The sequence below is a fragment of the Acomys russatus genome, chromosome 20 (genome assembly GCF_903995435.1).
Source record: "Acomys russatus chromosome 20, mAcoRus1.1, whole genome shotgun sequence".
Classification (NCBI taxonomy): Eukaryota; Metazoa; Chordata; class Mammalia; order Rodentia; family Muridae; genus Acomys; species Acomys russatus.
In genome coordinates this window covers 23,421,320-23,436,328 of record NC_067156.1, presented here as the reverse complement: position 1 = coordinate 23,436,328, position 15,009 = coordinate 23,421,320, and the positions used below count along the sequence as shown (strand labels likewise).

Here is a 15,009-nt window from a genome sequence, read left to right as displayed (position 1 = left end):
AGGACACCTGGGAAGAGACACATTTCCCAATGTACCTATGGGCCAATGCATTCTATCATTCCCAAGTAAATTCTTAATAAAAAACTCCACTGAGTTGGAAAGTTTTGCTGAAAGCATTTCCAGACAAAACTCCAAAAAACAAAAACAAACAAATAAACAAACCCCTCTTATATTGGAAATCAAACTTTCCACCCCATTTGGAAACATACAAGGAGTCCCAAGGGAACGCTGGTTATCGGTGAGAACAGCTCCTGGAGTCAGCAGTGTGCACGCAGGGAACACTCCATAGCTCAGACATGACACAGTTCTTTCTCAGATGACTGCTCCCTCAAGATAAGACTGAGAGGGACGGAGAGAAACTAAAAGAATTCTAATAAAAAGCCAATTCTTTTAAATTACGCTTTGGCTGATTTTGTGCTATAAGGGGCAGCTGATTTCTAAAAATCATATTTCTTTTCAAAGAGTTTTATTGAAAGGAAGACTAAATGTAATGTGCCTTTCCTCATAGTCCAGGAAAACAACTGTGTTATTTCAAAAGTTCTAAAAATATCTACTTTCATGAAATAGTAACTATTTCACTACAAACCTATTTTTCACTAAATACACACGTTTCCTAATCCTGGAGCCTCCTGGGAGAAGCAGTGGGCTCTCCCTGGATCCTGAAGACTCCAGTGTTCATGGAGAGTATGGGAATGGCTGCACCCCGATTTCCTGGGATGGGCCAGGTCAGAGGTCATGTGCGGAGCGACACTGCCAGGCGTCCACCAGGCACATTAAGTCATCACCTCACTTTACCAGTTATGGACTCCCCTGCCTCCAAACACATCCCCACGTAGCTAGGCACAAGAGGAACAGAAGAGGAAGGTGTGCCCACACTCCTGGTTTCCATGGTCTCAAACCAGGAAATGTGCAGGAAAGCCCAGCGATGTTCAAGCAACCTGGATTCCCAGAAGGCCACTGGATGGGAATGTGGCACCCCTCAGCTTCGAGTCTGAAACTGTGTGTGTTTACAGTGCGACTTTCTTGTGTCAACCTTCAGTGTTGAGGCAGCATAGAGAGAGTGGCTGGAGAGTTTGTAATACTGAGCACACTGGCGTGGGGAAGGGCTTCTGCTCCTGCAGAGAACCCTGCCGTTCCCTGGTAAGTGCTGTGAAAGGCCTGCTGCACAGGAGAGCTGAAGTTCCCTGTGCTTTATGACCTTGCCAGTTTGGATTCATGGGCCTTCAGAGTGCCAACAGCATCTTTCACTGCGTGGTATATGATGTTCTTCACCTGGGGAGCAATGAGCACTGTCAGTTCATGGCAGCTCACAAATGTAGATCTATGTTCTACTCCAACAGCAAACTTAGTGAAAAACTAATGGAGACACTCCCGTGTGCTTCCCAAATCACACCCACAAGGATTACAAGTCATGCAGGATATGAGGTCCACACTCAAGAAAGATGAAATCATTGGGAGGGCTACACTGCCATCATTACACCTGTGCAGAGTTGATGCTGCTGCTGTTACATTGTTTTTAGAATTATACCTACATATGTGCATGCATACACTAAGTACCATAGCACATGTGGAGGTCAGATGAAAATTTGAAGGAGCTGGCTCTCTCCTTCACCATATGGGCCCCAGGAAGTGGACTCAGGTCACTGGGCTTGGCAACAAGTGCCTTTACTTGCTAAGCCATCTTGCTGAACCCCAATGCTGTTATTTATTCACTATTTAAAAAGATTTATTGGTTTTATTTTATTGTATTGTTATGCCTGCATGTATACTACACACGGGCCAGTGCTTGCAGAGGGCATCAAATCTCCTGGAACTGGAGTCACAGGCAGTTGTAAGCCCTGGGAACCAAACCTGGGGTTTTTGGGACAACAGCATGTGGTTTGTTGTTGCTGTTGTTTTTGAGATAGGGTTCCTCTGTGTAGCCTTGATTATTCCTGGACTTGCTCTGTAGACTACGCTGGCCTTAAACTCACAGAGATCCACCTGCCTCTCTCTGCCTCCCAAGTGCTGGGACTAAACATGTGCGGGGCCACGCCTGGCTGGTTTGTGCTCTTAAGCTCTGAGCCATCCCTGCAGCCCAGACCCTATAAAAAAGGCTGTAAGGGGATTGTAGAGTTGGCTCAGTGGTTAAGGGCACACTATGTTTCACGTAGAACGCCCTTAGTACCAGAGTCTGCCTAGAATTCCAGCTCCATGAAATGTCTTTAGGCACCGCACACATATGCACAAAACAATGAACAATTTTTTTTTGTTTTTGTTTTACAAGAGCAGGTTTCTCCTCTATAGACTAGACTGGCCTTGAACTCATCCACCTGCCTCTGCCTCCCAAGTGCTGGGATTAAAGGTGTGCGCCACCACCGCCCAGCCCAGAGACATTAAAAAAAAAAAAAAAAAAAAAGGCATTAAGAATAAAAAGACAGGGGCTGGAAAGATGGCTCAGCATTAAGAGTACTGACTGTTCTTTCAGAGGTCTTGAGTTTAATTCCCAGCAACCACATAGTGGCTCACAACCATCTGTAATGGACTCTGAATCCCTCTTCTGGTGTGCATGAAAACAGAGCACTCATCTGCAATAAATAAATAAATGTGATTATGCTTTATATAAGATTGCTCAGGGGCTGGAGAGATGGCTCAGAGGTTAAGAGCACAGGCTGCTCTTTCAAAGGTCCTGAGTTCAATTCCCAGCAACCACATGGTGGCTCATAGGCATCTATAATGAGATCTCGTGCCCTATTCTGGCATGCAGGCAAACATGTGGGCAGAATACTGTGTAAATACTAAAATAAATAATCTTTTGTTTGTTTGCTTTTGAGACAGGGTTTCTCTATGTAGTCTTGGCTGTCCTGGACTCGCTTTGTAGACCAGGTTGGCCATGAACTCATAGCGATCTGCCTGCCTCTGCTTCCCAAGTGCTGGTATTAAAGGCGTGCGGCACCACACCTGGCTATAATAATAAATCTTTTTGTTTGTTTGTGTTTTTTCAAGACAGGGTCTGTGTTCCACCTGCCTCTGCCTCTTGAATGCTGGGATTAAAGGCGTGTGCCACCACGCTCGGCTTGTAATAAATCTTAAAAAAAAAAAAAAGAACTTTTTGACTAAGCTGGGCCTGTTAGTACAGGCTAGCTACTTCTGAACTTGAGGCAGGAGGATCACAAGTTTTAAGTCAGCGTGGGATACAGAGAGTTCAAGGCTAGTCTGTACAACTTAGCAAGAACCCGTCTTGAATTTCATCTGATATAGCTCAGTAGTAGAGTGCCTGACTAGGATGTGCACAGCCCTATATTCCATATATTTGGGCCCCAACACTGTTTTAAAAAAAGTACAAACAGGCACACATTCCTTCCCAAATAAAAACCTTCTAGAGTATTTTCCCTTAACCAGGAATGTAAGTTTACACAGTTATGAACATTAAAAAAATTCCCAAGGACAGAGACACGGATTCAATTACATTGGAAATGGGGGAGACTGCACACACAACACAGGGCCTCACTCAAATAGCCCAGTTCGGCCTGGAACTTGTGATACTTGCCCTACCTCAGCTAGGTTATAGGCATCAGTTAAGATGAGTAGGTAAATTCCTGTAGAAGAGCTGGAGGACCAGGAGTTCAAGGTCAGCCTGGGCTATTTCAGTGTTTCAAAAACAAAGCAACACCCAAACTCAACCCCCGCTCCCAACTAAAATGGTTAGGAATCTGTTCCTGAAAGGAAGCCTTTCTAAGCCCAGTTTCCCAGTCACTTCTCTACCAGAAAAACCATAAGAGGAGAATGTGTCTTCTGTGCCTGCATGTGAGCATTAGACAGAAGACAGCGTGTGAAGGAGACATTACTTACCTGTAGTTTGTCCTCATGATTTGTGTGAGTGTTGGAGAGATGCCTGAATTCCTGAGTCAGGCGGAAGCAGTGCTTCACGTGCTCTGGAGATACAAAGTCTTCTGCTACCTTTATGCAACTATACAGATTGTGAACCTGGGGTTAAGGAAGCGCAGGAGGAAGATGCACACATTAGACTAAGTAGTAACTCATGAGAACTGCCCAAGGCGGCAAAGCAAACACAATCGCCTGTGTTTCTTCTTCCTTTCTTTCTTTTTCTTTTTTTTTTGTGAGATTTGTTCTATCACCCATACTGGCTTTTACCTTTCGGGTTTAAGCATCCTCTTGTCTACAGCACATGCCACTATGCCCTGCTAATACTACAGAAATACTGTTGAATGCAAATTTAAAAATAAGGGCCAGTAAGATGAAGATGGCTTGGCAGCTATATGTGTTTGCCACCAAACCTGGTAGCCTAAGTCTGATACATAGATCCCAATGGTAGAGAAAACCAACTATTATAGATTTCCTCTGTCCTACACAGACAACTTTAAATAGGCTGAGTGTGACAGCATATGCCTTTAATCTTTAATTCTAGTACTATCAAGGCAGAAGCAGGCTGATCTCTATGTGTTTTGAGGCTTGCCTGGTCTTAAAAAAAAAACAGCACGAGCATTTATAGATACAAGGAATAAAATTAAAAAGTAACAAAGTAACAAGCCATGATATTAGAGCAACTAGTACAGCCCTGCTGTGCCCAGCTCGGCTATAAAGAGAAGCAAAGCGGCGAGCCTGTGGAGACGTAGCCCACCTGGTGCGGGGCTCCGGCAGGTATGAAGACAGCATCACCCAGGAACTGCACAATGGCCCAGCCTTGCACACCATACTCCTCAAAGAGTCGCTTTCGGAGGATCTGGTCCAGATACCAGCTTTGGTCATGAATTGGGTCATGATCAGGGGGATTCTCTTGGCCTTGCTCTTCTCCAACCTTAAGTCGTGATCAAAATCCATAAACAGAAGAAGAATGAAATAATAGAGCCTTTCCTTACTCACCCACAGTCGCTGCAGTTCCATTACCCACAGCCAGTCACTGCTCTAAAACACCACACAGGACAGTAGGAAAGGTTCAAAATTTAAAACTGTGTGGCAGCCAGGTGGTAGTGGTGCACACCTTTAAGCCCAGCACTTGAGAGGCAGAGGCAGGCAGATTCTTTGTGAGTTTGAGGCCAGCCTGGTCTACAGAGCGAGTTCCAGGACAGCTAGAGCTGTTACACAGAGAAACTCTGTCTTGAAACAACAACAACAACAACAACAACACTATGTGGTATTAGCTGGGTGTGATGGCTTGAAAACAAAACAAAACAAAAATGTGTGGTATTCTTATGGCGGTGTGAAAGACTCTCCAGTGCCCACCCAGCTCAGCTCACACTACACACGCCCTGTCCCTTTCTGCCTAGTGCTCAAGAACCCTTTATGGAACAACAGCTCCCAGAGCTGGGTGCAGTGGCAGAGGCAGGCAGATGGCTGTGCGTTCCAGGACAGGCACGGCTACACAGAGAAACCCTGTCTCAAAACCAAAAATAGGGGCTGGATGGCTCAGTGGTTAAGAGCACTTGCTGCTCTTCCTGAGGTCCTGGGTTCAATTCCCAACAACCACATGGTGGCTTACAACCGTCTGTAATAGGATCTGGTGCCCTCTTCTGGCATGCATGAAGACAGTGTACTCATATACAGAAAATAAATAAATCTTTATTTAAAAAAAAAAAAAAAAAAAAAAAAAAAAAAAAAAAACCAGGCTCCCAAAAGACAAAAAGCATGATGGCAAATCAGAAGCTGTCTAAGTCAGTTGGGGTGGAGCACACTGAAAGGAGATGGAGGCAGGAGGATCATAAGTTTGAGGCCAGCCTGGGCTACAGAGTGAGTTCCAGGACAGCCAGGCTATACAGAGAAACCCTGCTGTGAAAAACCATAAGCAAACAAAACCCCAAAAAAGGTAGTATAGGAAAAAATGATGTAGGGGACTTACTAGTGGTCATGAAATACATTACCCCTTAAACACACAAATATTAATATCTTCTTTATTCTGCTGAATATGTTCTAGTGTGAGCTCAGGCCCCTTGGGCATTTTGAAAAGGTTTCTTACAACGGGTCCTTTCTTTTTTCTTCCCCACAGTGATGAAGGTTGAACCCAGAGCCTTAGGCATGCTAGGTAAGCATTCTAATACCAAGCTACAAACCAGCTCTTTTTACTGTTTGTTTTTCTGAGACAGGGTTTCTTTGTGTAATATAGCTCTGGCTGTCGGGGACTTGCTTTGTAGACCAGGCTGGCCTTGAACTCACAGAGATCCACATGCCTCTGCCTCCCTTATTTTTATTTTATGTTTTGCTTGCATGTATGATGTAAGCCTGTGTGCCCAAGAATTCAGAAGATTTACAAATGACAGTGAACTTCTATGGGGATGCTAGGAACCAAACCTGGGTCTCTTATAAGAGCACCAAGTACTCTTTTTAAAGAAACTTTATATTTACCTTTATTTTATGTGCACTGGTGTTTTGCCTGCATGTATGTCATGTGAGCATCAGATTTTGGAATTACAGTTGTGAGCTGCCATATGGGTACTGGGCTCAGTGGTTTTAGAGGACCCAAGTTCAATTCCCAGTACCCACATGGCAGCTCACAACTGTCTAATGACACCAGTTCCAGGGGACCCAACACCCTCACACAGACATACATGTGGGAAAAACAGAAATTCACATAAAATGAAAATAAATAACTTTAAAAAAAGGGGGTGGGGGGACTGGGCAGTGGTGGCACACGTCTTTAATCCCAGCACTCGGGAGGCAGAGGCAGGTGGATCTCTGTGAGTTTGAGACCAGCCTGGTCTACAAAGTGAGTCCAAGACAGCCAAGGCTACACAGAGAAACCCTGTCATGAAAAACAACCACCACCACCACCACCACAAAAAAAAGAGTAGGGTCTTTTTATGTACTCCAGGTTGGCCTCTAATTGTGATCTTCCTGACACCAGCACTCAAGTGCTGGAACTACAGGCATGCACTCCCATGCCTTATGTGGATAGGTCTTGACTACTACGAGACCTCATATGAAAGGCCTGGTGTCCACCTAGACCACAGCCTGGAGCCGGAGCCAGCCCCGCCCCACAGGAAGCATACCTTCCGGAGCAGCTCTCGGATCTTCTCTGCATCCTTGGCTGCGTAAATATGCCATAAAGCCCCTGGCTTCTCCTTCCCATCATGAATTCTCTGCTTGGTCACCTCATCAGCATCTCCCTCATCAATTGTTTTGAGTACTTCTGAAAAGAATAAAGCAGTGATGTCAAAGTAAGCAGTCTGACAGTACCTCTAAGTAAAAACAGGTCTAATAAACATGTTTGCTCTCCATTCTTTTCTATCTACAGCAATATCACAAAGAATCAAGAATCACAGGCGGTGGTGGCGCACGCCTTTGATCCCAGCACTTGAGAGGCAGAGACAGGCGGATCACTGTGAGTTCAAGGCCAGCCTGGTCTACAAAGTGAGTCCAGGATAGTCAAGGCTACACAGAGAAACCCTGTTTCAAAAACAAAAACAAAAACAAAAACCAAAAAAACAAAACAAAACAAAACAAAAAACCCAAAAAAACAAAACAACAACAAAAAACAAAACCAAAAAAACAAAAACAAAAACAAAAAACAACAACAACAACAAAAAGAATCAAGAATCAAAAGTTGCTAGGCATGGTGGCGCACATCTTTAATCCCAGCAGTCAGGCAGAGGTAGGCAGATCTCTGTGAATTTGAGGCCAGCCTGGTCTACAAACAAACAAACAAAAACAAAAACAAAGCAAAACAACAACAAGCCAAAACTCAAGCCAAGCACAGTGGCAGAGGCCTTTAATCCCATCATTTGGGAGGCAGTGGCAGGTGAATTGCTATGAGTTCGACGCCAGCCTGGTCTACAAAGTCCAGGACAGCCAAGATAACACAGAGAAACCCTGTCTTGTAGGAAAAAAAATGTGAGGAGTGGTCATGTAGGCTTCTACCTCTGGAGTGCTGGGATTAAAGATGTGCGCCACCACACTCAGCCCATCAACTGAACTTTTATCTCTCATCTTTTTGCAGATAACCCAGCTTTGCCATTTGGCAGTTTATACAGTTAATGAATCAAGTAGATGGGTCAGCCCTTTCTTCTTATTTCTTAAAAATGCATTTATTTTTATTTGTTATCTGTGTGTGTCTGTGAGTTCATGTGTACACATGCATGCATATGCCTAGGGAGGCCAGAGAACATCAAGTTCCTTAGAGCTGGGATTATAGGAGGCGTGTAAGCCTCTTCCAAAGTGCAAGGATCTATTCAAAGGTCACCACGCAGCACTCTGCTAGAACTTCCCTTTGACTAACAACACCCACCAGCTGCTGACTAGTGGCCAGCTACTGCGTGTCTCCGGGCAAGCCACACCACAGCAGCTTCTCTAGAAGACATACCTTCATCGTGAGCGCCCTCCCCGATAGGGATCCCAACGTACACCATCACATTAACAGCGTCCGACACATCTAAGTGGAGATTCGTTGTACCAACTCTTCTGTCTTCTGCTGTTATCAAGCCTGAAGGCGGGAGGGAAAGGTGAAAGGTGAGGGGTGATGCTCCAACGGACGAACGTCAACTGTGAAAATAGGTCTAAGGCCATTCCTAAATAAGCACCCCCGGGGAGGAGAGTGAGCTGTTTGTGGCTGTCAAGAAGTCAGCTCTGAGGTAGAATGCTTGGCTAATGTGCTCAGGCCCTAGGGTAAATCTCCAGCACTATGGGGAGGTGAGACACATAGAAAGGAGGAGAAAGGGCGGGAGGCGAGGCAGGAGGGAACGAGCTAAAGCATTCTCCTTTATCCAGTTTAAGATTAATTTCTAGCTTGGCCCACATGTCATCAGAATTCACCAAGCCACTTCTTTAAAAGGGTGCCCCTTCCCCCCTTGTGGTTTTTCAACACAGGGTCTCTCTGTGTAGCCTTGGCTGTCCTGGACCTGCTTTTGCAGACCAGGCTGGCCTTGAACTCACAGCTATCTACCTGCCTCTGCCACCCAGTGCTGGGATTAAAGGCGTGCGCCACCATGCCCAGCTCGGAACCGGTCCTTTTTTTCAAATTCAAAACATACGGGCACTACAGGCATTCACCTTTGGCAGTCCTAGGCCATCTTTTTCGAAGTTAACAGAGTATAGACCTGGCCACAAAGTAGTTTATATTCCTTACTCTTAGCAAAAGTGAACAATAAAACTAAGAATGTGTCTGCTTGAGTAGGTATATAAGCTTATGAATGTTACACAAATCACACTAACAAAGGAACTATCCAAGACCACCTGTCACCTGTCCCATCACCTCTCTATATAAAATGAGAACAGCAGATCCCCAGAGGGGCGACTCTGTCCTCTCCCTCATACCATAGGCGTTGTACATCTTGGGGCCCAGGTCAGGCCTTACAAAGTAGCTGGGCAGCCTCGAAGCCAGATTGAGCCTGCCATCTCGTTTGGTATATTCTGGCAGAGGAAGATTCTCCATTAGATCTTCAAACCTAAGAAAGGGCAAGAAAGATGATTCAGCTGCAGGGAGAAAAAGGAAGTGGAGTTCACTTCTGTGTGACTGTGTTGTGCTGACTTCTGCCAGGCACAAGCCTCTGAGGATGGCACTACCTCAAACTACTCACCTTGTTGGCATCATGTCACGGAAATCTTCCCCAGGGGGCCAGTCTTTGAGTTTGAGCACCATTGGCTGCCCATCTTCTGACCGCAGTCTCTCTAGAAGACAGGCAGTGTTCTCATAACCTACTCCTGAGTCTCAGGGGACACTACAACCTCCTATTTCATAATGGACAAGTGAGAGGGGCTTTGTTTTCCCACCCACTGCTATTGCAGTCTGAGCCACATCTCTCCATCTCACAGGGTTCTTGCTCCCTTCCTCAGAGCAACATCCAACCTAAGTCTTACATGAAACGCAGGCCTGCTCTGGGACAGCAGAGTTGCCATGCAGCTATGTGCAGCTAGCATGTAGACTGAAGGCCTCTCTTTCTTGGGATTTTAGCTGCAGCACTGTCAATATGTAACCAGGCAACAGAGTTACTTACTGCATATAATCTCAAAGCCATCCCAGAAATCCCGAACTTTGACGTCAGAAATTATAGCGCAGTTCCTGCAGTTTACTAAGTCCACGTCCTGGTCTCCAAATTCCTGGCTAAAGGCTTCTGGCTTCCAAAGTTCAGACTTGAGCTTTTTATGTACCCCTGAAACTAGCACTGGCTGTGGAAACAAAGATAACTCATTAGAACCATCTAGGAAATACTGTTCTCCAGTTTATAGCCTACAGATTCCTGTACATTAGCTAAAGAGAGTGAAACTGCCTCTACTCTGTATTGTTACACTGCGTTCTCACTCTGTGGGACGTCCACTGAACAAATTATTTTTACTTGGTATCTATCAGTATTTTGAGGAGACACAGCTGGCAAATGCAACTTTGAGAATATTTTCTCACAATACAAATGCAAACAAGGAAACTCCATGCACTCCTCAGGTACTTGCCAAAGTATAAAAATCACGGAGCACCACCACATTGTCACACATACCACGAAAGACTCCAGCGCTTACCTAGAACCCTGCTAGTCCAGATCGCACCTCCCTATCCACACTATACTCGGGCGTCTCCTCCAAAGGTGTCACCCAGGCAGCTCAGTACCCAAGAGCCTTACAGACACAGAGCACGGCCACACAGTGAAACGCACACAAAGGCTTCTTAGGGATCTCCTTGAATTTTAAAAAGCCAGGTCAACTTGAAATAGCAAGGACATCTCCAATGAATTTACTATATGTCTTCCTGGCAAAAGACCTTCCAGACAGGTCTGGAGTGATCTCGGTAGCTGTGCCTGCCAGGCGATCAGCAGACTGAAGAAAAGAAAAAACCCAACAACTTAGTGTTACTTACCTGGCCTTGTTTCCAACATTCTCGGAAGATCTTCCAGTTGTTTTTGTTGCTGGGGTCATGGAGACACAGAAGCCTCCCATCACAGAGCCAGGAATGAGATGTGTGGGGGTCTAGCACGTTTAACCCCATCACCATCTCCTTCACTTCCTTTTGGGTATCTGTCAAGTTGCAGGCCCGCTTTGAAGAATCTGAGGTTTTCTTATTTTCTACCACTGAGGCAATGATGTGGTCGAGGAAGTTGGGTAGGCTGGCTTTGCTCTTCGCTCCCTTCACAGACAAACCCACAGATAAGCTCGACTCAAGCACCATAAGAACATTAAAGTATGTCCGAGTTCTAATCTATCTCATTAAATCCCACTAACACTAATAAGACGCCTTCTGTAATTGCAGAGGGACAGGAAATTACTAGTTTTTACTATCTTAAATTTCTCAACCTTTTGTATTTTCCTACATTTATGAAAGTACAGAAAGATTTTCCCTCCAAGACAGGGCTTCTCTATGTAGTCCTGGTTGTCCTAGAACTTGGTCTATAGACCTCAACCTGAGAGATCCACCTGCCTCTGCCTCCCAAATGCTGGGATTAAAGGTGTGGGCCACAGTCACCACCACCTGGCTCAGAAAGATCTTTTTGTTTTGTTTTGTTTTCTTAAGACAGGGTTTCTCTGTGTGGCCCTGGCCACCTGCTTCTGAGTGCTGGGATTAAAGATGTGGGCCTCCAAGCCTAGCGAGGAAATGTGTACATGTATCTCCCAACCTGGAAAATACATCATCAGTACTGAACTCTGTGGTAAGCATATGCATGTAGACTGCAGAGTTCATAAAATGTTGATTTAAAATATTTAATTTAGAAAAAGCTCTCTTAGCCGGGTGGTGTTGGTGCACGCCTTTAATCCCAACACTCGGGAGGCAGACAGATCACTGAGTTCGAGGCCAGCCTGGTCTACAATGTGAGTCCAGGATAGCCAAGGCTACCCAGAGAGACAATGTCTTGAAATTGGCGCCCCCCCCCATAAAAGCTCTCTTTGGATGGTGTCCCCAAGAAATAACTCAATTATGGAGATGAACAGATTTAACAAGGCAGTGGCTTTCTGGGCCGGTGAGAGAGATCAGTCTAATGACCAGATTCTATCCTGGGACTCACAAGGTATGAGGAGAGTACCGAATCCTGCAAGCTTGCTCTGAGGTAAGTGAGTGCCCACTCAGCAATAGAGAAGCGTAGTTCTCTGCCGCAGAGCACTGTCTTAAGCACTGAGAACCACACACTGCTTCAGCTCTTTGCTATCGCCCACTTGGCATTGCTCCTGCCTGAGCTCATGGGAAGCTCAGGTTCACTGGAGACGAAAGCGGCACCGGGCAAGTCACAGAGCCTCTATGGGAAGTACTACCAACCGCTTGCCATACAGCCGGGCGTAGGGCAGGCAGGCCTCTGTGAGTTCAAGGCCAGCCTTGCCAACCCAGCATTCCCAGCCAGCCAGAGCTACATAGCAAGACTCTGTCTCAACACACCAAAAAACATGTCATGTTCTGAAAAGAAAATTCAAGAAAGGAAATGAAATTACTTATCTAAAAAGAAAAAACCTACATTCAACCACCTATGGTTGGTTTCGGACTGCACCCATTAATCATGAATAGACTCAGAAACATATTTATGTACTTGTTTAAAATGGTTTACAAGATATACACTGAAAAGTAGGAAATTACACTGTAGAGCAAACTTGTGTAATCAGGAGAAAGCAATATACATACAACATTTCTGAAGCGACACTCAAGAAGTGGTGCTGGGCCAGCCAGACAGCTCAGAGGTAAAAAGACATTTGCTTTCAAATCTCATGGCCTGAATTTGATTCCTGTTGACTCAATGGAAGGAGAGAACTGACTCCCATGCTTCCCGCCACCCCTCAACATGCACACTAAATGGTTACTTGTAAAAGAGAGAAAGGGGAATCTGGAAGACCTTTTTATTTCCTCTTTTTTTAAATGTGTGTTTTGCCTGCATATTGTTTGTGCACCACATGCACGCCTGTTGGCCTCAGAGGCTAGAAGAGGGCATTAAATCCCCGGGAACTGGAGTTAGAGAGGCCTATGAGCTGTCATGTGGGCACTAGGAAGTGAATCCAGATCCTCTGCAGCCAGTGCTCTTAACCCCTGAGCCCCTCCATTCCCTCCTGTACTGATTCCATCAGTGCTTACCAGAGATGACTACTGCACACTGTGTACTAGAGATGTGCTAGTGAATAAAATGCCTTTAGTACAGGCAAAAGAAATATAGTACATAAAACAGCCATTCTAATAAGTGCTAGGAAAGCTATTATGTGTAGGTGAGTGTGGCATAAACCCAGGTGTGGTGGCACAGGCACGTACTATCAGAATTGGGAGACAGGGGCGGGAGAATCAGGTGTGTAGTCATCCATAGTTACACATCAGGCCTGTGGCTAGTGTGGACTGCATGATACCTTGTCTAACAAGACCAAAGTATAATGTGTAAGAAGTGATGAAGCAAGCCTTGTGGACATACAAGGATTCTAGCAGCAAGGAACAAATATAAGACCAACAAAGGAAGCCATATCCAGGGACAGCAAAAAAGTGGGTGCGAGCCGGTGGCGCATGCCTCTAATTGCATGCTATGAATGTACCGCTCAGCTTACAAAAACCTAGTGTTTAAAAGAAAATCAAATAGATCAATATGACAGCCTTTTTGTTGAAGACCAAAAATAGAACATTTCAATTTTTTTCTTTCCTTCCTTCTTTTTCTTTCTTTCTTTCTTTTTTTTTTTTTAATTTTAATTTATGTGCATTGGTGTGGGAGGGTGTCAGATCTTGGAGTTACAGACAGTTGTGAGCTGCCATGTGGGTGCTGGGAATTGAACCCGGGTCCTATTGGAAGAACAGGCAATGCTCTTAACCACTGAGCCATCTCTCCGCGCCCCCTCCCTTTTTAAAAGTTTTTGGAGGCAGGGTTTTGCCTTGGCTGGTTGTCCCGGACTCCCTTTGTAGACCAGGCTGGCCTTGAACTCACAGAGATCCACCTGCCTCTGCCTCCTGAGTACTGGGATTTTATAGGCATGTGTCACCACTGCCCAGTGAACGGTCAATTTTTACTGACTTCCTTTACTAGAAAAGTGTGTGTGAGTGAGACAGAAAGAGCTAGGTTTGCTCTTCGATGGCACCATGTGAAGGTGAGAGAACAGTTAATAGGAGCAGATTAGGCTCTCCTTTCACTGAGGGCTCTGGGGACTAATGCAGGTCACCAATCACATTGACCATTTTTACTTGCTGAGCCTCAATTTTAACAGACTTCAAAACACATTACCCAGGGCTTACTATTTATAATGACTGCCAATACCCCAAGAATTTAATGTTGAAAGATCTTGTAAGCTTGACCATGTAAAGAGCATACCAGGATACCCTCTGACATCTAGATCCGTGATGGTTTTCTCATGGAAAAACACTAAAGGCTAGAGTTGTAGACAGGACACTTACCGCTGAAGATGCAGAGAAAACAGGGGGGAAGGGTATGCCTGTGTCCAGGGGGGTTTGAGGAAGCTTTCCAGGCCCAGAGTGAAGGAGGTCTCGAAGGCTAGAGCCTTCAGTTTTGCTGTTGGAGGCGGTGGGACCCAGCAACAAACTGTTAAAAAGCTTTGGAGTCAATGGAGAGACCTTTGCAGTGGAGTTGAATGAGTCCAGCCCAAAAGGTGAATGAGCCTCTTTATTGAGCACCGACCTTAGGGATCCTGCTTCTGTAAAGCAAAGGAGTGAGCTTTAACAAGGGGGAACAGCCAGCAGGTGCCAGCCCTCAGCACAGCTGGGCAGGAAGAAGGGAAGCCTGCCCTGCCTTGCCTCCCCGATGTAGGCTTGGTCTGGGTCAAGGCTGAGGAGCTATGAACATCAGGTTTTAAGGATACAGAAAAATTCTCTACTTTCTTCTTTTCTAAGTTTGGATCACAAAAGCCTTTTTCTCATCTACTTTTTATCTTCTAAGACGATTTAAGTGGGTCTCTAGAACTCTCGGACAGAAATCATTTGTGATACTTGTTAAAAAAAAAATGGAGATCAGGTCTTCTCTCAAGAAATTCTAAGGCAATGGTTCTCAGTGGGGTGAAAGAATGTGCACTGAAGAAGTACTTCCCAGGTGGCTGTCCAGCCCATTTAAAATGGCTGCCCCTTCCAAGGCCAGCGGAGGCCCTGCTTCCAAATAAAACTGCTGCTCTAAGTCCAGCTGCCAACTCTAGCTGAAG

The 15,009-nt window shown here is 45.3% G+C and overlaps 1 protein-coding gene across 3 annotated transcripts in view; it reads right to left on the bottom strand.

Moving 5' to 3' along the window:
* Positions 1 to 139: 139 nt before the first annotated feature.
* Positions 140 to 15,009, bottom strand: part of Kdm3b (lysine demethylase 3B) — a 60,422-nt gene continuing 45,552 nt past the window's right edge. For 2 of the 3 annotated variants that reach the window (XM_051163772.1, XM_051163774.1), the window contains 10 exons: positions 14,255 to 14,511; positions 10,775 to 11,041; positions 9,924 to 10,095; positions 9,507 to 9,597; positions 9,244 to 9,374; positions 8,294 to 8,413; positions 6,984 to 7,123; positions 4,622 to 4,798; positions 3,832 to 3,966; positions 140 to 1,272 (listed from right to left, as the gene is read on the bottom strand). In XM_051163772.1, coding sequence (XP_051019729.1) covers positions 1,192 to 1,272; positions 3,832 to 3,966; positions 4,622 to 4,798; positions 6,984 to 7,123; positions 8,294 to 8,413; positions 9,244 to 9,374; positions 9,507 to 9,597; positions 9,924 to 10,095; positions 10,775 to 11,041; positions 14,255 to 14,511 — 1,571 coding nt within the window. In that variant the 3' untranslated portion in view covers positions 140 to 1,191. The remainder of the gene's footprint in view (positions 1,273 to 3,831; positions 3,967 to 4,621; positions 4,799 to 6,983; positions 7,124 to 8,293; positions 8,414 to 9,243; positions 9,375 to 9,506; positions 9,598 to 9,923; positions 10,096 to 10,774; positions 11,042 to 14,254; positions 14,512 to 15,009) is intronic. The other variant, XM_051163773.1, reaches the window with a different exon arrangement.